The sequence below is a fragment of the Leptosomus discolor genome, chromosome 3 (genome assembly GCF_034619465.1).
Source record: "Leptosomus discolor isolate bLepDis1 chromosome 3, bLepDis1.hap2, whole genome shotgun sequence".
Lineage (NCBI taxonomy): Eukaryota > Metazoa > Chordata > Aves > Leptosomiformes > Leptosomidae > Leptosomus > Leptosomus discolor.
Window position 1 is genome coordinate 72,307,962 of NC_141393.1, and position 23,770 is coordinate 72,331,731.

General features: G+C 42.2%; 3 protein-coding genes across 5 annotated transcripts in view; 2 read left to right on the forward strand and 1 right to left on the reverse strand.

Annotated features, from left to right (window-relative positions):
• The first annotated feature begins 298 nt into the window (after positions 1-298).
• Positions 299-7,548, forward strand: RO60 (Ro60, Y RNA binding protein). Its single transcript, XM_009956591.2, has 8 exons — positions 299-878; positions 1,387-1,607; positions 1,864-2,010; positions 3,458-3,595; positions 3,907-4,023; positions 5,368-5,481; positions 5,948-6,094; positions 7,396-7,548. Exons 1-8 carry the CDS (start codon positions 299-301, stop codon positions 7,546-7,548), a joined length of 1,617 nt encoding a protein of 538 aa, XP_009954893.1.
• Positions 7,549-13,691: 6,143 nt separating this feature from the next.
• Positions 13,692-18,165, reverse strand: GLRX2 (glutaredoxin 2). 3 transcript variants are annotated; one of them, XM_086463476.1, is made up of 4 exons: positions 18,110-18,165; positions 17,447-17,516; positions 15,807-15,983; positions 13,692-15,275 (listed from the first exon to the last, which is right to left on the reverse strand). In XM_086463476.1, the coding sequence occupies exons 1-4, from the start codon at positions 18,163-18,165 to the stop codon at positions 15,156-15,158; spliced, it is 423 nt and encodes a 140-aa protein (XP_086319602.1). In that variant the 3' UTR covers positions 13,692-15,155. The 3 variants fall into 3 exon arrangements, with proteins under 3 accessions (XP_086319602.1, XP_086319603.1, XP_086319604.1); XM_086463477.1 differs by lacking the exon at positions 18,110-18,165 and adding an exon at positions 17,942-18,007; XM_086463478.1 differs by lacking the exon at positions 18,110-18,165 and adding an exon at positions 17,728-17,883.
• Positions 18,166-20,970: 2,805 nt separating this feature from the next.
• Positions 20,971-23,770, forward strand: part of CDC73 (cell division cycle 73) — a 115,095-nt gene continuing 112,295 nt past the window's right edge. Inside the window, exon 1 of the mRNA XM_086462567.1 lies at positions 20,971-21,133. Within this exon, the coding sequence (XP_086318693.1) occupies positions 21,003-21,133 (131 nt within the window). The 5' untranslated portion in view covers positions 20,971-21,002. The remainder of the gene's footprint in view (positions 21,134-23,770) is intronic.

Below are 23,770 nucleotides of genomic sequence, written 5' to 3' on the forward strand. Positions count from 1 at the left end.
GCCATGTTTTCTGTGTGCCACTTATTTGGGTTAAGTAGCTTCTAAGTTGGTTTTAAGGAAATAAATTTGTCACCATTGTAACTCAGAGGGTTTTTTTGTTTCTTTTCCCCTAACTGTTATGTATCATTGCGCACTTAGAGTACACTCTTATTAAATTTAGGAAGGAAAAATTACAAGTGGATAGATAAGATGTATGTACTTTGCTAAGAAGGGATAAAGGAGTAGAGTGATCAGATTTTCACAGTAGTTCTTAATAAACTTTGTTATTCTTTCAACAGACCTCTTGGAGGTGTAAACAATGGAGAACGAGGAAAACCAAGTGCAGCTCCTGAACGAAAAGCAGGTGCCAAACTCTGAAAGTGGTTACGTGTGGCATGTCACCGATATGAATCGACTGCAACGGTTTTTGTGTTTCGGTTCAGAAGGTGGTACCTATTACATCAAGGAGCAGAAGCTGGGTATTGAAAATGCAGAGGCTTTAATAAGACTGATTGAAGAGGGTAGAGGTTGTGAAGTTGTTCAAGAAATAAAGACATTTAGTCAAGAAGGCAGAGCAGCAAAACAGGAGCCCCTGCTTTTTGCTCTTGCAGTTTGCTCACAGTGTTCTGATGCAAAAACGAAGCAAGCGGCGTTTAAAGCTGTTCCTGAGGTGTGTTGCATACCAACTCATCTCTTTACTTTCATCCAATTTAAAAAAGATCTGAAGGAGGGCATGAAGTGTGGCATGTGGGGCCGTGCACTGAGGAAAGCTGTTGCAGATTGGTACAATGGGAAGAGTGGCATGGCTGTTGCTTTAGCAGTTACAAAATATAAACAAAGAAGTGGTTGGTCTCATAAAGATCTTCTGAGGTTGTCCCACCTAAAACCTGCCAATGAAGGTAATAAATTTTTATTTACCTGAAAATACTGTGTTTTAAACCTTTTATATTTACCGTGGAACTGTTCTGGAAACCCAAGTACCATTGTAGACTGATGATTTCTTAGTGATGGTATCGTGTAATAGGCACCTTAAAAACCTGAGTGGTCATGTCAGAAATTAACCTGTTTATCTTCAAGGTAAACAGAGTTTGTTCCTTCTTTTTCTTCCTTGTGTCAAGAGAAGATAAAATGATACAATTACCTCAGTTTGTTCCTGTTTGCTTACAAATGATGAAATAACACTTTCTTGTTATTTGGGAAGATGTTTCTAAATATGTATGGTTCCTTCCTTCTAAGGAGAATAATACAGTAATTAAAACTGCTGCTCTAAGTTGTGTGTGGCTGACCTTTTTTATAGCTGGTTGGCAGGTCTGAGAATGAAACCTATGAACACATTTGCTTGCTAGAATGATAAATACCGGTATAAAGATGATAATCCTGCTTGGAAAATATTTTTCTTTTCAATAGGGATTGCTGTAGTCACTAAATATATTACCAAAGGGTGGAAAGATGTCCAAGAGGCTTATAAAGACAAAGCAGTTTCTGCTGAGACTGAAAAACTCTTAAAGTATCTGGAGGCTGTGGAGAAAATAAAACACACAAAAGATGAATTGGAAGTTACTCATTTAATAGAGGAATATGGTCTAGTTAGAGAGCATCTCCTGACAAACCACCTGAAATCTAAAGAGGTAGGTAAACTTCATTAGCTCATTAGCTTTGTATTCTCTTTAGGGTAACGCTTTTCAGGGTCTTAAGTCTAGATTTCCATAAAAAATAGCCCTTATGCAGTTTTTCAAGTTATTTACCCAAGTAGCTAATGTAAAATAATGACAATCTTCACATAACTTGTATGCTTCTTTTATAATACACTTATTTAATGTACAGATATCAGTTCTTGTAGTTTGGGAATCTCATCTTTTTTGTCCCCTTCTCCTTTGATCATAGGTTTGGAAGGCATTGCTGAAGGAGATGTCCATTTCTGTATTGTTGAGAAATTTGGGAAAGCTGACAGCAAATTCAGTGCTTGAACCACGAGGTTCAGAAGTGGCAATAGTATGTGAAAGACTGAGAAATGAGAAACTGCTAAAAAAGGTAAGAACCTTTTTGTAATCAGTGCCAGCCTTTGTGGTTTTTAATCTCTTCCTAAGCTGTATTTGTTCAAGCAACCTCTTTACAAAATAAAAGCAATGTTCTTTGAAGGAAATATGTAGTTCATTCCTTTAAAAAGATGCAGTGGAATACCTGCACCTTTATTTTAAAAGTTGTATTTATAATTTCTAACGTGATTTCCCCTGCCCCTGTTTCTGAAACTTTTCTACAAACCAAGTCTATTGACAGCTAGAGTCTTTTCTTAAATTAGGGCTGTGGCAAGCTTTGCCTGTTGGGTTCATCCATTGCTTCTGAGTCTTGTAGTTTAGAATCAGCAATACAAGCTTAAAAAGTGGGTATAAGTCACTTGTGTGGGATCGTAGGAAGTGAGTGAAGAAACTAACATAGCAGATAAGAGGAAAAGGAGACAGAACAAGGAGTCTTCTTTCAGATTGCTTTACTATCCATCAAAGAGGTAAGAAAGTAAGAGGGAAAAGAGAGTTCCCCAAAGGGAGAACAAAATTTTCAGGAATTTAACGATAGAGAAGACCAGTGGCTTTTTCTCATCGTTTTTTGAGTTGGGGGGATTAAAATTAAGACACTTAACTTCTTCAAGACCACAGCTGAATTGAAAAGACCAACAGTAGATCCCTTTTTTCCCATCCCATTGCTCTTCACTTTCTCTGGTTGCTGCTTCAATCTTACGTAGTTACTGAGGCACTGAAGAAGGGAGAGCAAAGATGGTGGCACAATACTTTAATGGAAGAAAGGCAATGGACAGGCATTCAGATTTGCTAAGGTTTGCTGCTGGTAGTGATTAATGACTGAAACTCCCCTTGAGGAAGAAGATAACAGAGTATTAATAAATCAGTAGAGCAAAGATGTGGTTTGGAATACTTAGCACGTGGCAGCCATTGATTTGGTTTACGTAGGGAAAGCGGGGAAAAAAAAAGGAAGAAAATGTTTGGACTGTCGTCTTCTGGTAAGAGGAAAATGAATGCTGTATTCTGAACATAGTGTGATTGTCCAGTTTTAGTGTATCTGATACAAAACTAATTCTAAGTTTATTCTTTTCCTAGCTCAACTCCATTCCCCTCAGCAGGACAGGGGCTTTCTCTTACTGTAAGCCTGTGATAGAAAATAGCACTGGACAGTCATAGGTAGAGCTGTGAGATTTCACCAAAATTCTGGTGGTGGCGTTAGCGATGAATTCGTTGGAGGATTCTGGAAAGGGAATGAGGTTCATTACCAGAAACTGACAAGTATCGGTTCAAGCAACAGCTGTGTGAAGTCTGCAGGAACTCTTCAAATGTAACAAATTTCAAGTAAAAATATACTAAACCAGAGATTTTTTTAGTAGGAACTTATTTTTAGTTTTAGTTTGTTACTTTTTTTTTCTTTTAGGAGTTCAGATTTTCAAAAACTTACTGTTGATTTCTTTTGCCTGTAGGGTAGAATACATCCATTCCATATTTTGGTTGCATTAGAAACCTATAAAGCTGGACATGGAAGCAGAGGGAAGCTTTGGTGGCGTCCTGATGAAGACATTTTAGAAGCTTTAGATGCCTCATTTTACAAAACTTTCAAGGTAATACACTTCTTCAGTTTGTTAAGCTTTTTAAGTATTCCATGTTTTCTGAAAGCTTATAAAATAATCAAGGAAAGTTTCTTGATCAGATAAGAATTTTGAAACTTTATAACAAAAATCTTAGGAATTGGGATTTTATTAAACAAAGAATTTAAACTTTGTGATATATTCAGCTTTTGGCAATGTTATTGTTCTAACATTACCCCAGAAAATAAAAAAAGCCCCACTTCTGGAGTTGGAAGCAGAAGAAGGAAGAAATTAATATATTAATTACATTTACCTATTTTATTTTTTCTCTTTTTTCCTCTTAGACAGTTGAACCAACAGGAAAACGCTTCTTACTTGCAGTAGATGTCAGTGCATCAATGACACAAAAGGTTTTGGGCAGCGTGCTCAATGCTAGCACAGTTGCAGCAGCAATGTGTATGGTGAGGCATTAAACTTCTTTTGTTTATAACTATTTGCAGCTTGAGCTGCTCTTTTGATACAAAGGTGCTCTAAAGCTGCTTAGAAATCAAAAGGAAACTTCTCTAAGTCACAGAAGATGCGACCTTGTGCCTCACTGGTAGAGCAGATGCTTAAAGCTACTGGCAACCAAATTCAGAAAGGTCAATTGAGGAAGTTGGTTTCCAGTATAAATCAAAGTAGTCAAGACTGCTTTTTCACTTGTCTTAGTTGAAAATATATTTTAATTTTTTCAGAAGCATTCATAGAATAATACAGATTGCATTAAGAAATTTTGGGATAATTCTTGTGTGCATTTGAGTTAGCAATATGGCCTTTTGTCTTGGTTTGAAAGACAGGTGTCTGCGGAGGAAGGCAGGAGCCTCCCTTGAAATGGAAAGTGCAGCCCCCTTCCCTCCAAATTATTATAATTTCGAAATTAACGGGCCTTCAGGCAAAGATATGGGGAATAGGAATAACAGTTCTTTACTAATATATGTGTATATATATAACACAAGGCAGAGGAAAAAAAAAACAACCCACTGGTTTACACTGACAGAGTCAGAAATACAACCTGACACTTGTCCTCTGGAACTCCAGTGGGGGGAAAAGCTCCTCTGGGAATCCAGTGGAAGAAGGCTGCTAGGGTGTTGGAGATCTCCGTTTTTATTTGGCATGGACTGCTTGGCTCCTTCCCCCCGGGCGGAGCATCTCACAATGGGATGGGGAGTCGTGAGGCAGTTCCTTGATGGGCCATTAACAGGAGATAGCCCAGGAGCGAGTTATCGATGGGTCAGGCGATAAGGCATTGTTGTGCCCATTGACAGGAGATAGTCCAGAGGGGGGAGGCCGGGAGCACCGCCCCACCTGGTCTCAACAGCTCCTGAAGATGGTAATAGAATACTTTTTTTTTTTTTTTTTTTGGGCACATCTTACACTGTAACCTAGGACACCTTTGTATCACAATCACTTTCCCCTCAGGTTGATATTCTAAATCTTTTTGGGTATTTGTATGATAGAGGAGTCAACCTTTTGTTGGTGTTTAAAAATGTTTAGTGTTTTATGTCAGAGGGGAGGGAAGAAATATGGAAGTATCTTTAGTTACAGTAATTAGAGCAGTACTTTACCTCTGATTTTTTCAGTTTATGTGCAGTAATATTACAGAATATTTAAAGTGTAGAGTGAAGCACTAGTGCGTGTGAGGCACCATGGTAACTTAAATACAAGAGGATGTGTCACGTTGTGTGTTTGGTAAGGAATGCCTTGATTCTGACATTAAAAATTCTGAATAATATAACTAAATTATTTTTTGTCTTCCTCTTCCTCAGGTTGTAGCACGTACTGAGAAGGATTCCCATATTGTTGCATTTTCACATGAAGTGGTCCCTTGCCCAGTGACAGCTGATATGACGTTACCTCAAGTATTAGTGAAAATGTATGAAGTATGTAAAAAAAAAACAAAACAAAACAAAACAAAAACCCAAAAAATTAGGAATTAGGTGTTGCTAATGTCAGAGTTTAGAAGTCTCAGCAGTTACATTGTATTTTCTTTGTAATCAGTTCTAGTACCGTGTTTAGTCCATATCTGTAGAATAAAACACTGGATTTTTTTCTCTACCTTTTATTTAGAGCAAGTCCAGCAAATGTTGTTTCAACTGCCAGGTATTAAACATTGCAGTTTAGAATGGCAGCGTTAGGTCACAATGAGTTAGTTGGAAAAGAATATTAAAAAAATTAAACAAAAAACAACCCTGGACAAAACCTAAAATTAAATTAATAAGTGAACTGTTGTTTAACAAAGAAGCCTCTGTGTGTGATAAAACATGAAGTTTACGTAAAACGTAATTTTTCCATGGTTTATGAATTTCTGTATTAATGTGTTCCATGTATATATTTTTTTCTTTTAAGATTCCAATGGGTACCACTGATTGTTCCCTTCCAGTGATATGGGCTCAAAAAACTCAGACAGCTGCTGATGTCTTCATTGTATTTACTGATAACGAGACCTTTGCTGGAAATACTCATCCTGCGATGGCTCTTAGAGAGTACAGAGAGGTAAGTATGCTTCTGACTGAAAAATGGAGTACAAAACAAATACCAGTTCTAAAAATGCTTTAGAGGCTGAACTTATTGTGGCTTTTTTCAGTTATTGATTATATATTGTTAAAAACTTATGTAGTCTGCAGTTAAGTAGAATTAGTGCACATAGTGCAATTATTGTGCATATTTAAACCCACTGAATTGCCAAATGGATTTGTAAGTATCCTACTCTGATTGGTGTACTGCAATGTCAATGAAAATTCCGTTTGTTATTCAGGGAATATATGGATTTCTGCATTCTATGTATAATTGATTGAATAAGGTTTTTTATAGTTCTTACAGAATGAAATCTGGCTCACAGAATTAAATTTAACTTTGATGTCTGCAGTAGCTGATGCAAGTTTAAATGAAGTAATAATGAAGAGAAGCCTGTAGGGAAGGTGTCAGTAGGATGAGGTGATAGTGTCTTGTGAAGAAAGCTCATTATATTTTAAAGGGACTACTCTAAGCTGTGCAGCTTCAGAATTTTGAAACAGAACTAAGAAAGAAACCTTCTACAAGCACATTGCTATTAGAAACTTACTTAATCAGTAAACAATCTTTTATGCTTTAAAAGAACTATTTTTAAATTACAAAAAGTACTTTTTGACAAGCATGTATGTATGGATGTTAATTTTCATATCGTGTCCACCCAGTTGAAATTAATACCAAAAATCTTTGTTGGCCACTGTGTTTTAGTTTTCTTAGTTGAGATTAGCTGCCATTCCTAAATTTTTCTTTAAACAGAGTTCCTGCCCTCTGGCCTTCGTGCCACTTGCTTTGCTTTGCCTTACAGGTTACTAACGTGCAGATTCAGCTCATTGAGCAGACTTGTCCAGGCCACAGTTGTTGGTTTTGTTCAGCCAACATTTGGAAGTCCTTGCCTTGGACAAAAACATGCGCTTTGACTCCTATTAGATGATTTAATGATGATTATTGAAAGTTTTCTCTCCGAATGAACTGCAGAATAGCAAATGCAACATTTGCATTTGAAACAATCTATGAATCTTGGTATTGCAGGAAAGTTGTGCTAGTGTACCTCATTGTAGTTATTTCCATTTATCTAAATACTATCTACTGCAGGTTAAGTACAGTGTTTACAGGCAGACTGCAATTCTGGTTATGGCATATCTTGTTTCCATCAGTATGCCTATTCAGGCAATGGTTTATGCAAGGCAGATAGCAAGATTTGGCCCTCTGGCACGTTTATGTTGCTGTATATGTGTGTTCTGATTTCTTTTCTTTTTTTTTTTTTTTTTTTTTTATCCTTCCTCTAGAAGATGGGTATTCCTGCTAAATTGATTGTTTGTGGAATGACCTCAAATGGTTTTACGATCGCAGATCCAGATGACAGAGGCATGTTGGATATATGTGGCTTTGATGCAGGAGCTTTGGATGTTATTCGAAACTTCACTTTGGATTTGATTTAATTGTCTAGGCATCTGCTCTTCCCAGTGGGTCCATTGCTGGCAACAGACTTCACCCTGGGAACTCCCAGCCGAATATCCTTTATTAGAATATGGCACATTATATACATATCAGAATGTTACCTTGTTGTGAAGGGAAAACAAGAAAAGCAGATGAGAAATCCCTTTTCTTTTTTTTCCTGTTGCACACAATTTAAACCAACAGTGGGAAGTTCGCTAGAAGTAGCTACAGGGTTACACAATACATAATCTAATTTCATTTATAATAGATTATAAATACTGAGAGATTTTTAATTCCCCCCTACCCCGCGTTGCTGTGGAATGCTTGTTTGCAGTTGGTGAATTCCTCTTAGGATGGAGCAGGGAAAAAAGGGGGTTTGGTATTTTTACTAATGTCAGTTTAACAGCAACTTCATTGAGAGGGATTTTTCTTTGGCCTTTTTTTTAATCTTTATATTTTAAACAAGTTACTAAGGTTCAACGATTTCCGCTGTTACACTTCAAATCTACAAAAGAAGTATGTTCTGGCACGTATGAGACCATGTGACTGTGATGCAGTATAAAAGCTACCCTGTGAAATTTTATACTGATAAAACTGAAAGTGGAAGAGCTCATGCTAATCTTCTATCTAGATTATCATCTGGGTTTTCGGGAGTAAAGTGTAATTCTCTTTAGATTAATTGAGGGGCAGTTTCTGTGCAATGCAGATTCAGAAGCGCTATTTCAGAATTGATACGCTTTATAGGATGTTCTAAAAACTGTTTTTAGTAGAAAAAGAACTTGGAAACGGCTGGGAAGCCGTGTTCAGTCCATGTTATAACTTCAGGAACCTTCAGGACGCTTTCAGTGAGGAGGATCAACAAGTGCATGTGTCTTGGCCTGCTCTTGAAAACTGAGTGGTAACAACCAGAAACAAAAGCTACATTTTCTTCAAAAGAATGTATTCAATGATACAGAAACAATCTTCCTAACAGGAGAGTATTTCGTGTTTTAAAATCTTTTTGTAGATTAACGTTACTTCTGATTTCATAAATTAATTCAAGCTAACATTTTTCAAAACTACCTCCAGTTTATAGGGACCAATTCTTAAACTTTTATGAAATGTACAGTTTCCTCCTTCATGTTCTCAATCTTGTTTAGGAAGTGATTGAAACTGGATTTTTTAATTTTTTTTTTTTTGTTAGCCTGATAGTAAGAGTGCGAGTAAATAAGGAGAAAGCTAGTGAGTATCTTATCACTTTGGATGAGGAATTGATAGCAATTAATGTGTATATGTATTTAATTCTGTGTATGTGTTTTTATATATGTGTGTATAGGGGGGAAGTTAAAAGATCTCTTTAGTAGATCGCAATTTTAGAAGATGAGAAAGGTTGTTTTTTTTTTGGTGATGCTTTTACAACTTCCCTTAAGACATACGTCTGTCAGCCTCTTCTTTGCTAATTCTGGCTGTTTTAAACAGTGAATTTGATGTTAATTTGAAAATAATTATGATTTATAAAAATAACCCACTTGTGGTAAATGACATGCGAGACCGTATTTTTCTGCCTAAAACCGAAGCTTTTAAATGTAAAATTCAAGTTCATATTATACTTTTGATACTTGTAACACTTTTCATTATGCCTGGTACATACTGATTATAAATTCAAAGCTCGCATTCTGTAGGGTGGGTATCTCTCTTGGTGCTAGACCGTGAGGTTACATGTTGCTGAAGGTGTTCTGCTACATACTTATACTCTACCTTAATGAATAAATGAAAACAGTGAGGGAAGCCTGTTCTGACAATAAAACCATGGCTTAAAGAACTGATGGTGGGAATGTTACCTTTCAGTGGACATGAATGTAGTTACTTCTGAATTATCACTGCTCTTACGATACAGCTCTGAGAGAATGTTTGAAGAACACAGGACTGCCACCAGCTTGTGAGGTGACATCTAGAAAAAACAAGTGTTCCTACAAAAGCTGCAACGTAGCACTTTGAGTTTGAAAATTAGCCATTTCTTATGGAAAATTTCTTACCACTTGTAGTCTCCTTTCTAAATAAACACCGCGAATATGGGGAGTAAACTCATTTGCTCAATACACGTTAGAAATTATTTCAAGTAAATGCACTGATGTTTGGGTTTGGTTTTGGTAGTAATGTGTTTTAAATTACACAATAGTCAAACATCTGATTAGGTGTTTCCTTCTAAGCTAGAGATGTTGAAAATAACTGATAGATAAGTATGTTTTGCAAGTACTTTTTCTTATTTGGAGTAGTATTTGTGAAGTAATAGGAAATATTTTGGACTAAATATAATATGAAAACTTCAACAGGTATTTCATGTAACTGTGCAGTTAATTGCGTAAATTTACTGCAAGTAAGAGGTTAGATTAGTTACTAACAGATTGAATGAACGGTTATAGTGGTGTTGCGTCTTTGAAAGCAGTCCAGTTTAAAATACAATTCCTTGAACTAGAGTGTAAGTGAAGATGAACTTTTCCGTAGAACCTATAGAAAATGTAGCTCCCTGTATCTGTTGACACTGGATAGCTATGCACCATGTTAAAGATAGTCATCCATGCTGGAGTATGTAATATGCTCCTACATACTTACCGTATCTCTGTATTAAAAAATTCTGTTAGAATATTCTGAGTGGTTTGGTTATCCGGTGTAAAACTAGGACCAAGGAGATCATGTTGTCATTTGCTCCTCCTTTAAGATTTTCACAGAGAGGGGAAACTGAAGTACATGCTGACAGCTGAAACTTTATAGTGTGTTGACCTTTGTTTCTACTGTTTTCTGTCTAGTTTTGTTATTATCTTACAGTAAGGGGCATAGAGGAATGATGCTGCATATTCCTTTACCATAGACTGGATCTTTTTTATCTGCCCATATACTGCATTTTAGGGGACAGCATGACTCTCATGCCATAACATAAATTTGTCCTGATTTTTGTCTTTAGTTACTAAACTGATAATTTCCAAAACAATACCTGGACATGTGAAGAGGCAATAATTACTGTAATGTAAAACGAAAATAAATAAGTGAGCTAAGACAAAGTTGCTAAGCTTAAGCATTAGTTCAGTATCCAACAAATAACCTACCCTTTCACCGAAGAGGAGACACTGGCTCTTTCAAGTTAATAGTGTTGCTTCATTGGAGGAACACTGACTAACAAAACAAAAATGGGGTTATAATTGTGTGCTGCAGTTTACCAGTAAAAATTGAACAGGGACAAATTTAAAGATAGTTAGTTGTATTAAAAACATTAATTAAAAAAAAAATCTAAATGCAGAGTGCAACTGAAGACTTGGTGAATGCAGGTCTCCTGATATCTAACAGAATTAATAGGCTTTCAGTTTGATTGCCATTTCTCTGTGACCCTCTTAAAAATTCTTGAGTATTAGACTATTTTGTCTAAGACTGTAGTGTTCGGGCACTTAAGCTTTAAGAAAGAAGTTGTCATGGTTGGCAGCACAGCAGAGGTAGAGCAGCCTTCTGTAATGAAGGGCTGTAACGAATGGACGTCAAAGGTCAGGTTTCATTGTGGAAGGGATACAGTCAAGACTGGAGAGGGTAGAAGGCGCTCAAGATTTCTTAAAAATCATGCAATGCGTATGTCAGCATTGTGTAATAAATTGAGTAAAGACAGTAATAATTTTGCCAAGAAATAGAATTTCATTTCAGGAATTTTAGATGTGTAGCGAGGAGGAGGAGAGTTTGGGATGCTTATAGAGTTAGATTACAGGCAAAATATGGGTAGGTACAATCCTATGTGTTTAAAAAAGAGAAGTCTAAAAGTAGGTGTAGATCTGAAGTCAGCAGGGCCCACTCTGCGTGGGCCACTAATAACTGGCCCTAAAATATCTTACTGCTTAAAACCACCATTAGCCCTGTTTGTTAAACATAAATCATTAGGGGGCTTGTGTTCTTTTTCATTGTTAGTGTTTGATTGGGGCCCCAAAATGGGTATGGCTTGAAAAGGCTGTTCAAAGAATATATTCTTGGCTTAAAAAATACACCAGCTGTTTTGGAAATGTATTTTAATAACGGCACTCTCTGTAAAAACACTAGGAAAATGTTTTTCTCCGTTGCAAAATGCTGTGCTGCTTAATTCGTGTCTCATAGCCACCGTACCAGAAGCATTAGTATTGGTTCCATTTACTTTGTTTCTTGTATTACCTTTTGGCTTTGCTCTTCCTTTTCTCTGTTGGCTTTTTTTCCTCCTTTCCCATCTCCATGTCACCTCAGGCCTATACTTGAATCTCTTTTCACATACAAGCTCTCATCCATTCCTTTTTTTTTTTTTTGCCTCCATTCTTCTGCCTTCTTGCTGTCATTGAGTGTGCTAGCTTAGCTAAATAACTTAGACTAGAACTGGTGTCAAAGTATTCATCTTAATTTTAAAAAATTGGATAAATTTTTTCTTTAATTACGTAAATCTCTTATAAAACTTTTAATTTCATAGAACTTTATGTGAAGATGAGTGGCAAAGGTACACTTTGTTTACAAAAATCCAACATCTGCCTGTGAATGGCTTTATTTTTATAAAGTAGCCACTTAAAATTGGCTTCTCAAATGTAAAGTTTTTTTCTAGAGTTTGTTCATGGGTTGGAGCTTTCCATTCTGTTAGCTATTTTCAAGCTGCTGTTATATGCAGAATTAGGGAAACGTTTAAATGAGTATTCTCAATAAACGGGCAGCTTCTCTGCAGTATTGATTAGGGAAAATCTTCAAAGAACAGAATGGAAACGTAAACGTAAGCAAAGAATCATTTGTCTTGCTTGCGCTTTTAATCTTTGTTTTAAGCGTGTCATCAGTTTATAGGTTTATTTTGCTCTTTGCAGTGGTTTACAGTGGACAACTATGCTGTGGGCAAGCTGTTTTAATGACTTTATTGCTGGAATGGTAGAGATTGCATTTTACCATGATACAGTACCATATTGCTGAGTAAGCGTTACGGGGGAAAGGTGAAACACTAGGACAATGTGTTATGTATGTGCTGCTCTGAGCGCTCAGATTTCAGATTAGCTAACTTCAGCAGAAGGTGCGGTGTCTTTAAATATGTGTGCTTACATTTGGGTTTATAATTTTGATACTGTAAGGCGTGGTTTCTTTAGGTAGTTCTGCATTCTGAATTTAAGTTTAAATATATATATATTTGAATATATATATGTGGTATGTTGAGAACTTTCACAAATGCTTCATTAACAAATAATGAATATAGACAGCTGTTTTCCTAATGTTACCAGCTTCTTAGAGTTAAGCACAACTATTTACAAATAAAATGTCTTTTCTATTATGTTCTCCTCTAAAAGTGCAGTTCTACTCTTTAAAAAATAATTCTGTATGGAGAAGCAACAGATGGGCACGTTCACAGCTCTGTCTGCTTCGTTCAGTAACTCGATGTTTGGCTCCAGCTTCTCACGCTTCCTAGGAGCACGGTGTTGAAGCTGGATGAGCAGGTATGTCTTAAGTGTAAGTACAGAATCGTTTAGTGGATAATTTTTAACATTCAGGTCCCAGGGCAAGCATTATTTTAAGATTAACAGCTTTGTCATGTTTATCAGGACAATGCTAAGCAAAAAATACAGAAATTTGTAATGACTATTTTTGAGTACCTCCCTTTTTTTTTTCCGGAGTAGAACCACACTTTAACTGCTGTATCATGTTTAAATAACTTAAACATAATATGGCTTTGTGCCATCCAATAATGAAGGCACTGTCTTGCTGCTACTTTCTATGAAAAGATACAAAATTAATGAGAAACTATTTGGATGGGGAGCCTTAATATTGTTAAAAAGAAACATAATTAACCCTTTGAGTGCCTTAAGACATACCTTCTTTAATAAACGGGCACTCACTTGGATCTGCAGGCATACAGCGTGTTTTCTCAACGGTCGGAACAGAATATTGCCTTAAGTGACAATGCCCTGGGATTTCTGAAACTTAGAACTCAAAGGGTTATTTTACACTACTGGTTTGGGACTTTTTTTTTTAAATAGGGAACAAAATGAAAAGGTCTTTGAAAAATTCCTTTGGATATTATTGTTATTTTTACATGACGGATTGACAGGTGCAAAATTGTTACTCCTGAGAAAATATAACTGGCCTAAGAATTCCACACAGGGAAAAAAAAAAAAAAAAAGGAGTACTTGGTTACCACTGTATGTGCAAAATCAGTTGCTTTATTACATAGAAGTTTAGGGAGAGATACACATTTGTGTTTATCTTGATGAGTGTGCACTTGTAAACAAACTTGTAATAAGGCAGCGATGAAACTAGCAAAATACAGTCAGCCGCAGTAACAAAAGTGTAACAGGTCAGAGTGTTTAATTAGCTTACACGTTAAAGGTGCACAGTGCAGACACCTGCATACTGAAGGCTTTCTGCAAATGGCACGGTTTAAACTTCAAACCCGTGTCACAAAGTGAAGCTGTCAAATTTAAATGATGCTCTTACAGTCGTAGTTACCAGCAGCTGAAGATAGATGGGATGCTTTTTTTCCTTTGAGAGGAGAAAAAAGTAGTTGAGGGGCATGCAGTGCTGAAAGCAACGGAAGATGGGAGTCTTATTCACAAGAAGCAAGTAAAAATTGATTGACTAATATTTTTATTCTAAACTGTGCACCTTTAGTAGTGTAATGGTCCCTTTTACTGAAGAATGGGTTATAATGTTCTACTTGCATATGAACTTCCTTGAAATAACAGAGTCTTGGCATTGCCTGATTTGGCTTTGGATGTACATTGTACTGAAACTATTGAATTTTAGACATTTAACTGCAAGTTAAAATCGCTAGTAAACTGCATTCTGACTGTAGAACTTAAGTACTAAATAAACTCTATGCATATTAGACCCATGTTACTTGGCTGTACATTTTGTACTTGTGTTGGATTGTGGGTAATGGAGTTTGTAGCTGCAGAGGTTAGTGACAGCGAGCTGTCTGGCTCCCCTAAAAGGATATCCCTGAGTGACACTGTGTAGATGGAGACTTCACAGTGCAGGGTACAGAGGAAAGCAGTTACCCACCCCTCTGGAGCTGCAAGAATCATTATTCCCTTTTCTGTACCAACTGGACGTGCCATTTGGTAGCTGGGTGATCAGACACTGCAGTGCAGCAGAGGCAGACATACAGACAGCAGTACCACTACAGACTTGTTTGGCTTCCAACTTTCTTCATAATTACAATCCCAAGTTCAGAGAAGACTTAAATTTAAAGGAACCATTAAATTAAACTAACATTTATTTTGACTGTTGGAACAAAGCTAGAAAGCAAAGTAATTTGCAGCAAAAAAAAAAAAAACAACAAACCAGGATTCTTCTTGTACAGTCTATGCTTCTCCGGCACATAGTATTGGGATGTAATAGCAATAAAATGACATCACTCTCACACTTAGAGCTCCAAGAGTTACATCATGTTTTTTATCACCATTTTGGTTGTGGTGAAGCTGAGGCAAGGACACGAAGTGATCTGCCAAGTCCGTAAAGTCTGTGTCAGAGAATGATTGTGATTCAGAAATCCATGGCTTAACGTTGTTGAGTCCAGCTGATGCAGTGTACCTGTGTAATCTTCTAACTTGTCTGAAATTCTGTTTATACAAAGGAAGACTAAGCTAAGCTAGGTGGCTGCTCAGGACTTTGTTTTCACTTGACATTGATGAACTAACGGAAGCAGTTTGCCTTCCTCATGAAGCCTCTGAATATCTGTAGCACCTCCAACAAAAGTCCCATTGACAAACACTCTTGGGACCTTTCAAGAAAATTAAAGTCGCATTAGTTACTTCTTCAAAAAAAGATAAAAGCCTACGCCAGCCCACGTGGACTCCAGTACACACACACGAGTTAGGTTTTTACATATGCATATTTAATATTACTGCACAACTCACACTTTTCCATAGTATTTACTGAGATGGGAAACTTTGTTCACGTGCCCCTCAAAAGTGGGATAAAGTCACTGTATGGGACATTGTAATACATAAAATAATTGAGTCAAGTGAGACTATGTAAAATTAAGAAATTACAAGATAAGTGTTAAACACAGTGGATTAAAGATACCTATACAAATGAAAACAGTCTTGGATAGTTCAGTTATCTCAGTGGCAGTATGGAAAAGATCACCTCGGAGGGATAGCCAGAGGGCCTCAAGAGGAAGAGAGTACAGCACCCTGCTGCAGGACCTTGTCTTTAATTTAGGAGTTGTATCCCAAGTTTACTTGTCTCAAAAAACAATCAAGAACTTGATAAGCTCTTACTTTGCTTGTTACATGTAAGGAATACTTACTGTTCTGCCCCCAGTCATCTGTTCAAGAATGTCTTGGAACTGACTTCCGTTTGTATTCATGTCCAGTTCCACAGCTGTGTAATTTACATTCAGACCCTCAAGAAGTTTTTTTGCCATTTTGCAGTAGAAGCACGTTGTTTTAGAGAAAATCACCACACAGTTGTCTGAAATAATCTCCTGTATGTTGAAAAGAATGTTCAAGTCAGCGTGCTTTGTTTTCAAGCCAGTGTATTTTAGCAGTATTGAACAGTTAGGAAAACAAACACAGAAGCTAAAAATCGGCTGTTATGGTAACAAATACAGGAAAATTACTCTCTGTAAAAGGCTTTAACAGGGACAACTGAGGAGTTCCCAGCCATGCTACAGTGATAGCTGGCTACTTCTGAAGAATCTTCCGAAACACTGCACTTTATTCTTGTTTTTTAAGGTAAAGTGAAAAGCTTGTTTAGCTTATAAATTTTCCCTAATTCTAATTTAGAGCCACAAGAATCTTAAGGCAAGGAATTAACTACTACCCTTTAAAAACAAGGAGCAGAGCAGTGACTTCTCTCAAGGCATCTGTCAAGAAGATACCGCCCCCTGCATGGTGGGTGCGGAACAAGCCGACCCCACGTTTGTTCTGAAGACCTCTGTGGTGGCCTAGCGCCCCCTTTAGGGATGCTTCCCATCCTTTCACATCAGAATAAAACCTGCTTCCTACCTGCCTACCAAGAAACTCAAAAAGTGCAGCTGCACTTGGCCAGACCCCGAAGGGCATCAGCACGCAAGCGCGGTAGGCAGCGAGGCAAAACTTCCGCAGTTTGCAGGACTACATGGAAGATAAAGCGACTTCTCCTGCTCCACTTCAGCTGTTCAGTAAAAGGTACGCTCTAGTCTTTGAGTAGAAGACCTGGAATCAGTTAAACCTTAGCGGCATCTACCTTTCAGGAATGCTACGATCACCTTCTTGTGGGAGCAGAGAAACAGAGGAGAGCTGGCATTAACGATCTCCACCAGAAGCACTGCTGGCACCTAAGCAGCCGTGTGCGACCCGCACTCGACTCCAAACTGAGCAGAACGATTGTGGAGCACGTGGTATGACGGCCGTGCAACGGGGCCAACCCCAAACCCTCTTTTGCGCGGCAGCCGCAGACCTCCTCCGCTCTGCCGAACCGCCTGCATCTCCGTGAGTTACTCAGGACGCTCTCCCTGCCCGTAAGGCACACGGCATATGCTCGTGGCAAGCCGAGTGACACAAAGGGGTCTGAGTGGGAGAACGAAATACCCCTAGTGCTCTGCTGTAAATTCAAGTGATTTCAGGCTGTCGTTTAGCAGCAGTAAATTTTCATTAAAAAGAAAACTTACTCTTTAAATATTTACTTTACTTGATACCACTCATTTTACAAGGTTTAACCCCCAATACAGATAGCAGTACTGAATTTGAGTAGAGGTCTGAAAAAACATAAAATGGATGCAGCCTCGGAAGATCAGGTTCCAGGGCTGTAGATAAACAATGCCACCAGTATTACTTAATATAAGGTAAGAATCAGGTTCAACATGCAGAACTAGTTACAGAATTTCTTTGTATAAATCAGAAGAGCTTTTAAGTAATTATGGCTTTTAGAAAAGCTGAAAATACGTAGGAATTGCATAAATGTTACCTGTATTTGATTCACAGCAGCATCATTAGACAATCCTACAGAAGGAGGCAGACTATTCCCCATTCTAAAACTAGAAAGAAATTAAAAGTCAGATATTTGAGCTTTCAAACAAATGACATTTTATAGTTCACAAATTAAAGGCTGGCTTTGCAATGTTTTGTTTACATATTCAATGTGATTTCTCCAGTTTACATCAGCTGCAGTGCCTACAGCCGTGCTGGTTCTTACATGCCTGCAGGAAGACGAAAACAGAGATGGACCTTGCAGACCGTAAGACTAACCAAAGCGTCTGCCTTTACAAGAAACACACTTCCTTCTCCTCCCCAACGACACTGCAGATCCAAGTGTCCAATCTGACACTGGGCTGTACCACCGCCACCACCCGGCTCTAACAGAAGGGACCACGCTCGTTTCCATCAAAAGGCGTGCTGCTCCGAGGCCTGCACGTCCCGACGCCAGCCGGGCCCCGCTCCCAGCCCCGGGTGGCCCCGGCACCTGCCGCTCCGCGCCCCGGAGAGGCCGCTCCGCCGAGGACGTGCGTTCAAAAGGCACCAAAACGGAAAGCAGGCCCCGTCCCCTCGGGCTCGACCCGAGTCCAAGGTCCCGCCGCCGCCGGCGGAGAACCCTCGCCCGGCGCTGAGGGGCACCGACCAGCCGACCCACCCGCGCCGCAGCCGCAGCCCCGCCGCCGCCCCGCGCAGCGCCCTCTGCAGGGCCATGGCCGCCAAGAGGAAGGGGCGGGGCTTTCCCCGCAGTCCTCACGGCGGTCCGACGCCGCTCTCAGGCCCCCGCCCCGGCCCCGCCTCCCAGGGGAGCGCGGGGCTGCCCGCAGCGCTGCCGGTGTCCCGAGGCGCCAAGGGCCGGGCGGCACCGCCCCCCCCACCAGGGGGCGCGGCGAGCGGCGGGCAAGGGAGAGAGAGGGGCGGGGGGGGGGCGAGCGGCACCCGCCCTGCGGGGGCAGGCCCTGGGGGCGCCGGGCCGCCGCGGCCTCGCGGGCCGGGATGTGGGTGGTGACGGGGCGTTTTGCTGAGGAAAAACCGCTCTGCGTTGGCGACGCAGGGGTCGTGAAGGCGCTCCGAAGCGCGGTGAGGGGACAGGGGTGGGGTGGCTGTCCTGGAGGCCCCGGAGCCATGTCTGGGGCGGAGGGGGGTGGCGGCCGCCTCCTGCCTGTCGCGGCTGACTCCCGGGTGCTAAAGGCCTTTGGGCCGCGCCTGGGCTTTGCCAAACGTGACGCTGACTTTAAATCCCCTCCGTCAGCGTTTCGGTTGCCTGATTTTCTTTGCGTTTCTTTCCTGCGTTGCAGTGACTCAAATAGAAACAACCCCTTGAGGCAGGAGCGTTCGCCGATGACAAATGACCCATTGAAGGCAAACGAGCTCGTCCGGGTGTCTGGGCAGCTGCAGGAGCGGCGTGTTTGCCTGTAACACGTGCAATGTTTTTAGTGACTCCTGGGAAATTAATTTTCTTTTGCTAAAGATCTAATGAATTTGGAGTTTTTATTTTACGTGGGGGTGGGTGTTGGTTTTTTTCTTTCCCCAGACTCTCTAGTAAGAGCTGCTCGGCAATACTGTCTTGCTTCACCTCCACATGACTTGCTGTGGAGCCTGGATCACTGGTGGAGTGCGCCTGTCCTTGCAGAGCACACCGGCCGAACGTCCGCTGAGCCTCCCCGCTGCAGCAGAAACCTCTCTGCCCCTCTCTTTGTGGAGAGGAGAGGTTGTGCAGCGTTGTGCAGCATTGTGCCCGGGGTCACCGTGCGGTTGTCAGCCCTGCGTTTTAAAAAACAGCCCCAGGAAGTCAGCGAGTGCTGGGCTTTGCTTACGTACGTACGTATGGAAACGGATCTTGTGTGTTCAGATGTGGCACCTCTTGCTCCTCCTGTATTGTAAGGCTTGACCAGTCTTTCTTGGTTAATCTTAATGAACTTACCTGTGATGAAAAATCGCCAAACCTTGTTTTGTCTTTATTTCACGTAAAACACCAGCACGACCTGTTAGGACTGTAGTGCTGTTCAACTGGTCGTAAAACACAATCGGAACGTTGTACCTACGTGACATATTAGCATTTTACTGAACAGTAACGTGCTTTCTCGTTTCAAGTAAAGACTTGCTAGCCTCATCTCCTGTGATAAAACTGATAAACTCTCAGGTATCTAATGCCACGTGAAAGTAGTTTCTCTGACATCTCTTTCCAAGCCCTGATTTAGTGATAAAAATAATCTCACTCCCATCCCCAAAGCAAACCGCAGGAACTATTTTGCGAACTCCCATTTAAAACTTCTAATGAAGGCGTCCCCAAATGGAAAAGTGAACCAGAACTACCACGTCTCCTTGAAACATGAAGATAAATTTCTCTGCAGCCACGGGCTGCAGCTGGTTGTGCGCTGCGCTTCTGGAGACACAGAGCGCAGCGGAGCTGAAGCCAATGGCTTTTTGTGTTATTGTAGCATCATAACTTTGTGTCTTGCTGGAGAAAAGCATTATTTGTGGTCTAGCAGGCATCTGGGACGTGCTTCTGAAGAGGTAGTGCTGGTTGAGGTGATGCACTGGGGTTTTGGGATGAGGCGCAGAAACGGGACTTGGCCCGCTGGAAGCACGTCATGTTCCGTTCCAGGTTTTCCTGAGCTGTAGCTCCAGTGATCACCCCAAATGCAGTCGGAGAAACTATGTTCTGTTTGCTCAGTGCTGGGGTTGTCCGTCCTCAGCACACAAATGCTACTCCGTACCAGTTGAAAAATAAATACCGGAGGTGTAATTCACCCCGTTACTGGGCGGTGCGGTGTGTTTGTGTACCGGGCTGTTGCGGCTCCGTACGTGAGCTGTTACAAACACGCGTGCGAGGTTCAGCGTGCTGCGCGGCTCCGACGGGAGCGGTGACATCGCTAACGCCTTGCGACAGGAAATCGTGCCAACCGCGGGCTCTCGGTCTGTGCTGCCAGCCTCCGCGCGCGCTGCTCACGGGGAGGAAACGACGCCGTTTTGCCTGTTGCCGGTTCAAAACGGGATCAAGTTTTCTGGCAGTGTTGAAAAGCGTTTGGGAAACTCTGAGCGCGGAAGACGAGGAGAAGCCGTCCCGAGAGCGTTCTTCCAGGCCCGAAACCCCGGGGCTGGGTGTTCCCCGGGGGCTGCTGCTCCGTCGGCGCTGCTGGGGCAGGCGAAGCTCACCGGGAGCGCGGGGCGAGCAGCCCCGGCTGTGCGGGCAGGCAGCGGCCCGCCTGGGGAGCCCTGCGCGGCCCCGAGCACAACCTCTACCGACCGCGGCCCCCGGCCCCGCCAAGGCCGCTCCGCACCGTGAGGGCGGTGGGCGCGCCCCGCCCCGCCCCGCCCCGCCCCGCCCCGCCGGGGAGGCTCCGCCCTGAGGGCGGGGCCGCGCTGCTCCATGGCAACGGGTTCCGCGTCGCCCCCTGGAGGCGGCGGCGCTGCTGCTGCTGCTGCTGCTGCTCAGGCGTTCGCGGCGGGCAGCCCGGGGCCTGGCGGTTGGCGGCGGGGCCCTCGCGCGGCTGGCAGAGGGGCCGGGCCGGAGCGGAGCGGCGGCGGCCGGCGGCTCCCGAGCGAAGATGGCGGACGTGCTGAGCGTGCTGCGGCAGTACAACACGCAGAAGAAGGAGATCGTGGTGAAGGGCGACGAGGTGATCTTCGGCGAGTTCTCCTGGCCCAAGAACGTCAAGACCAACTATGTCATCTGGGGGTGAGCGGCGGGGCCGGGGCGGGCGGCGGGCGGCCGCTCTCCCGGGGAACAGACGGCGGGGGGCGGAGGGAGAAGTTGCCCCGAAGTTGCGGGGGAGCGCCCGGGGAGCGGGGAGGTGGGTCCCGTCGCCCTTCGCCTGCCGCTGCCGTGCAGGGAGCGAGGCGGGCGGGGGCGGGCGGCCTGGCAGCCGCCTCCCGGGAGGGCCCCTCGGGAGCGCACCGGGGCCGTGCGCCTCCCCTCCGCCTGGGCGCGGTGTCCCGGGGGAGGGGGTGTCCGGGCGGCCGGCACCTTTCGCGGCGGGGCGGGCGCTGTCCCCTCCTCTGTGCTGCCGGCAGCCTGGTCGGGCAGGGAGGTCTCGCCGGTCGCTTCGGGAAGGTTCCCAGGAGCCGGCCCGGTGAGCGGCCGGCGGGCGCCCCTGCTCGGGGCAGGAAGAGCAGCGGAGCCGGGGCAGGGCCGTTCCTCGGCTCTCGGTCCGTCCGTGCGACCCGGGCGGGGGGCTGGAAGGTCGCATCGGGACCGGGTCTCGCAGGTTCGTGCGATGAGATGGCAGGAGACAGCTTCTGGAAGTTTTTCAGGGGTTTGTGTGAAAAACAGGCGTTACGTACTTACTGCCTTGGCGTCTCCGGGCTGCTTCTCTTTTCCTGGGGCTTTGTCCTGGTGTGGAAGAGCCAGTGAGGGCCAAACAGGCGCTCCCTCCGTGGTCACCTGCGAGCCCTGTTGAACTGTGCGGGCGCTTTGCTCCTCCTCAGCCTACTCCTGGCTGAGGCCTCTTCCTGGGCCGGACCTGATTCAGGCGGTTTCCTAGTTGGTCTTGTCGTAATAAACAAGTAGAGGTAGTGTTTCTGTTGCTTAAAATGTTATATTAAATAAAATGCTGATTTTTAGAAAACTTCTGGAAAATGAGATTTTGTACCTGTTGAATTTTCTAGTGTGATATGTGTTTTTTACAGTGTGAGGGAGTTCTTCATTCTCCTTTCCTCTGACTTTAGCAACTGCTTACTTTTTATGTCCTCACTAGAAAGATTTCAATGAATCTCTTAAATCCAACAGAAAAAAACAACGCTTGTTATTAAATATCAGACAGCAAATGTTTCAGGGACTGATCAAAGAGAGTATGTTACCCTGTGAAGCTTGATGGAAACACAGAAGAACCTGCAGATTTCTGAAAAAAAAAAACCCAAACACTTGTAGTTCAGTCAATGACCAGGGATATATATATATTATTTTTTTTTTTTAGTTTTCATAATTTTGATATGAATGTAAGTATTGATCCAATATTCTGACTTCTGGTTTGAGACAGAAAGGAAAGAAACCTCTTTGTTCATGTTAACTTGTAGACAGATTTTTAATTTTTTTAAACTGATTTTACTTTGCACTGTTTAAAACTAGCAGTGTGCTATTTCATTACCTGCTTCAAGCTTTCAGAAACTTGTTTGGGATTTATTTGCACTTCCTGGCTGAGTGGTGGATACTGGTATAGACTGAAAAGGAAGAAAAATATTTGCATAAACAGTTTTAAAATTCTTGAAAAGTCTTGGTTCTATTTTTGCTGAGCAACTGTATAGACAGTTGTGGTAGTTTCCTTGCTACAAGTTGCTTTTCCCAAGCAGTAACAAGTAGTGGTTGACTAGACAGGCAAGTTTCATTGCTCTTCTGTAGGGAACAGAGAAACTGATGTGCCAGCCTAACTCTACTGCTGCTTAGGAGAGCCTGAATTAGGCCCAAGTTATTAACAAAAGGCAGCAGCTGGAGAGAAAAACTTTATTATGAACATTCAGGCAGTTTTGTCTTCATGATCAAGAAGGAACTGTGGGTGAACAGAGGATACTCTGAGCAGGACAGCAGCAGTAACCTCATAATAGTTGTTTGGGTCCTTGCCTCTTGTGATAGATGTTTTGTAGAATTTGGATGGGGTTTTGTTGGTTGGTTTATTTGAATTAGGTTAGTAAACCTTGGTTTAGAGCAGTGACTTCTGAACTTTTGGTAGGATCAGATTGCTGTCAATTCACAATGTTTCTTGTAAACCACTGTGGAGTTATATGTCTAATCATTAAATTGAAGATGCTGTAAAAATGAGACCAGTTCTGCAAGCCGTACTCAGTAGCTTTGATACCAGTTTAGGAGGTGTTAATTTATGTAATTGCTAGACTTATGAGGAACACTTTCAAAACTTTAAAGATTCAAAACCTTTTATATTCAGGTCACTTAACAGGATCCAAACTATGCTTGCACTGAGCAGTCGTTAGTGCCTTAGTCTTCCATGAAGCAAATCTTGATTCCTGTTTTAGGGGTCCACAGCACGGTTGCTGTAATTACACCTCTACTGCCAGTCTGGAAAGAGTAATGCAAGTCGGAACAGCGACGGTGGCATTCTGTCCCTGCTAGAATTAGAAGTAGTCTCACTAGACATTTAACACTGTGGTTCCTTGAGCAGCTAAGCTGGCAGAAGTTGGCAGTGCTGTGCTGCACGGCCTTCTCTCTATGCTAGCACAAGCGTCAGCCAAACAGTGAATTGGTCTGAGGAACTAAGCCAAGTTAAAAGTAACCGGGGTGGAGGGGGGGGGGGGGGGGGCAGCAGAAATTTATTTTAATCCAGGTTAGTTTCCACAAGAAAGCTGGAGAGGAACTTTTTACAAG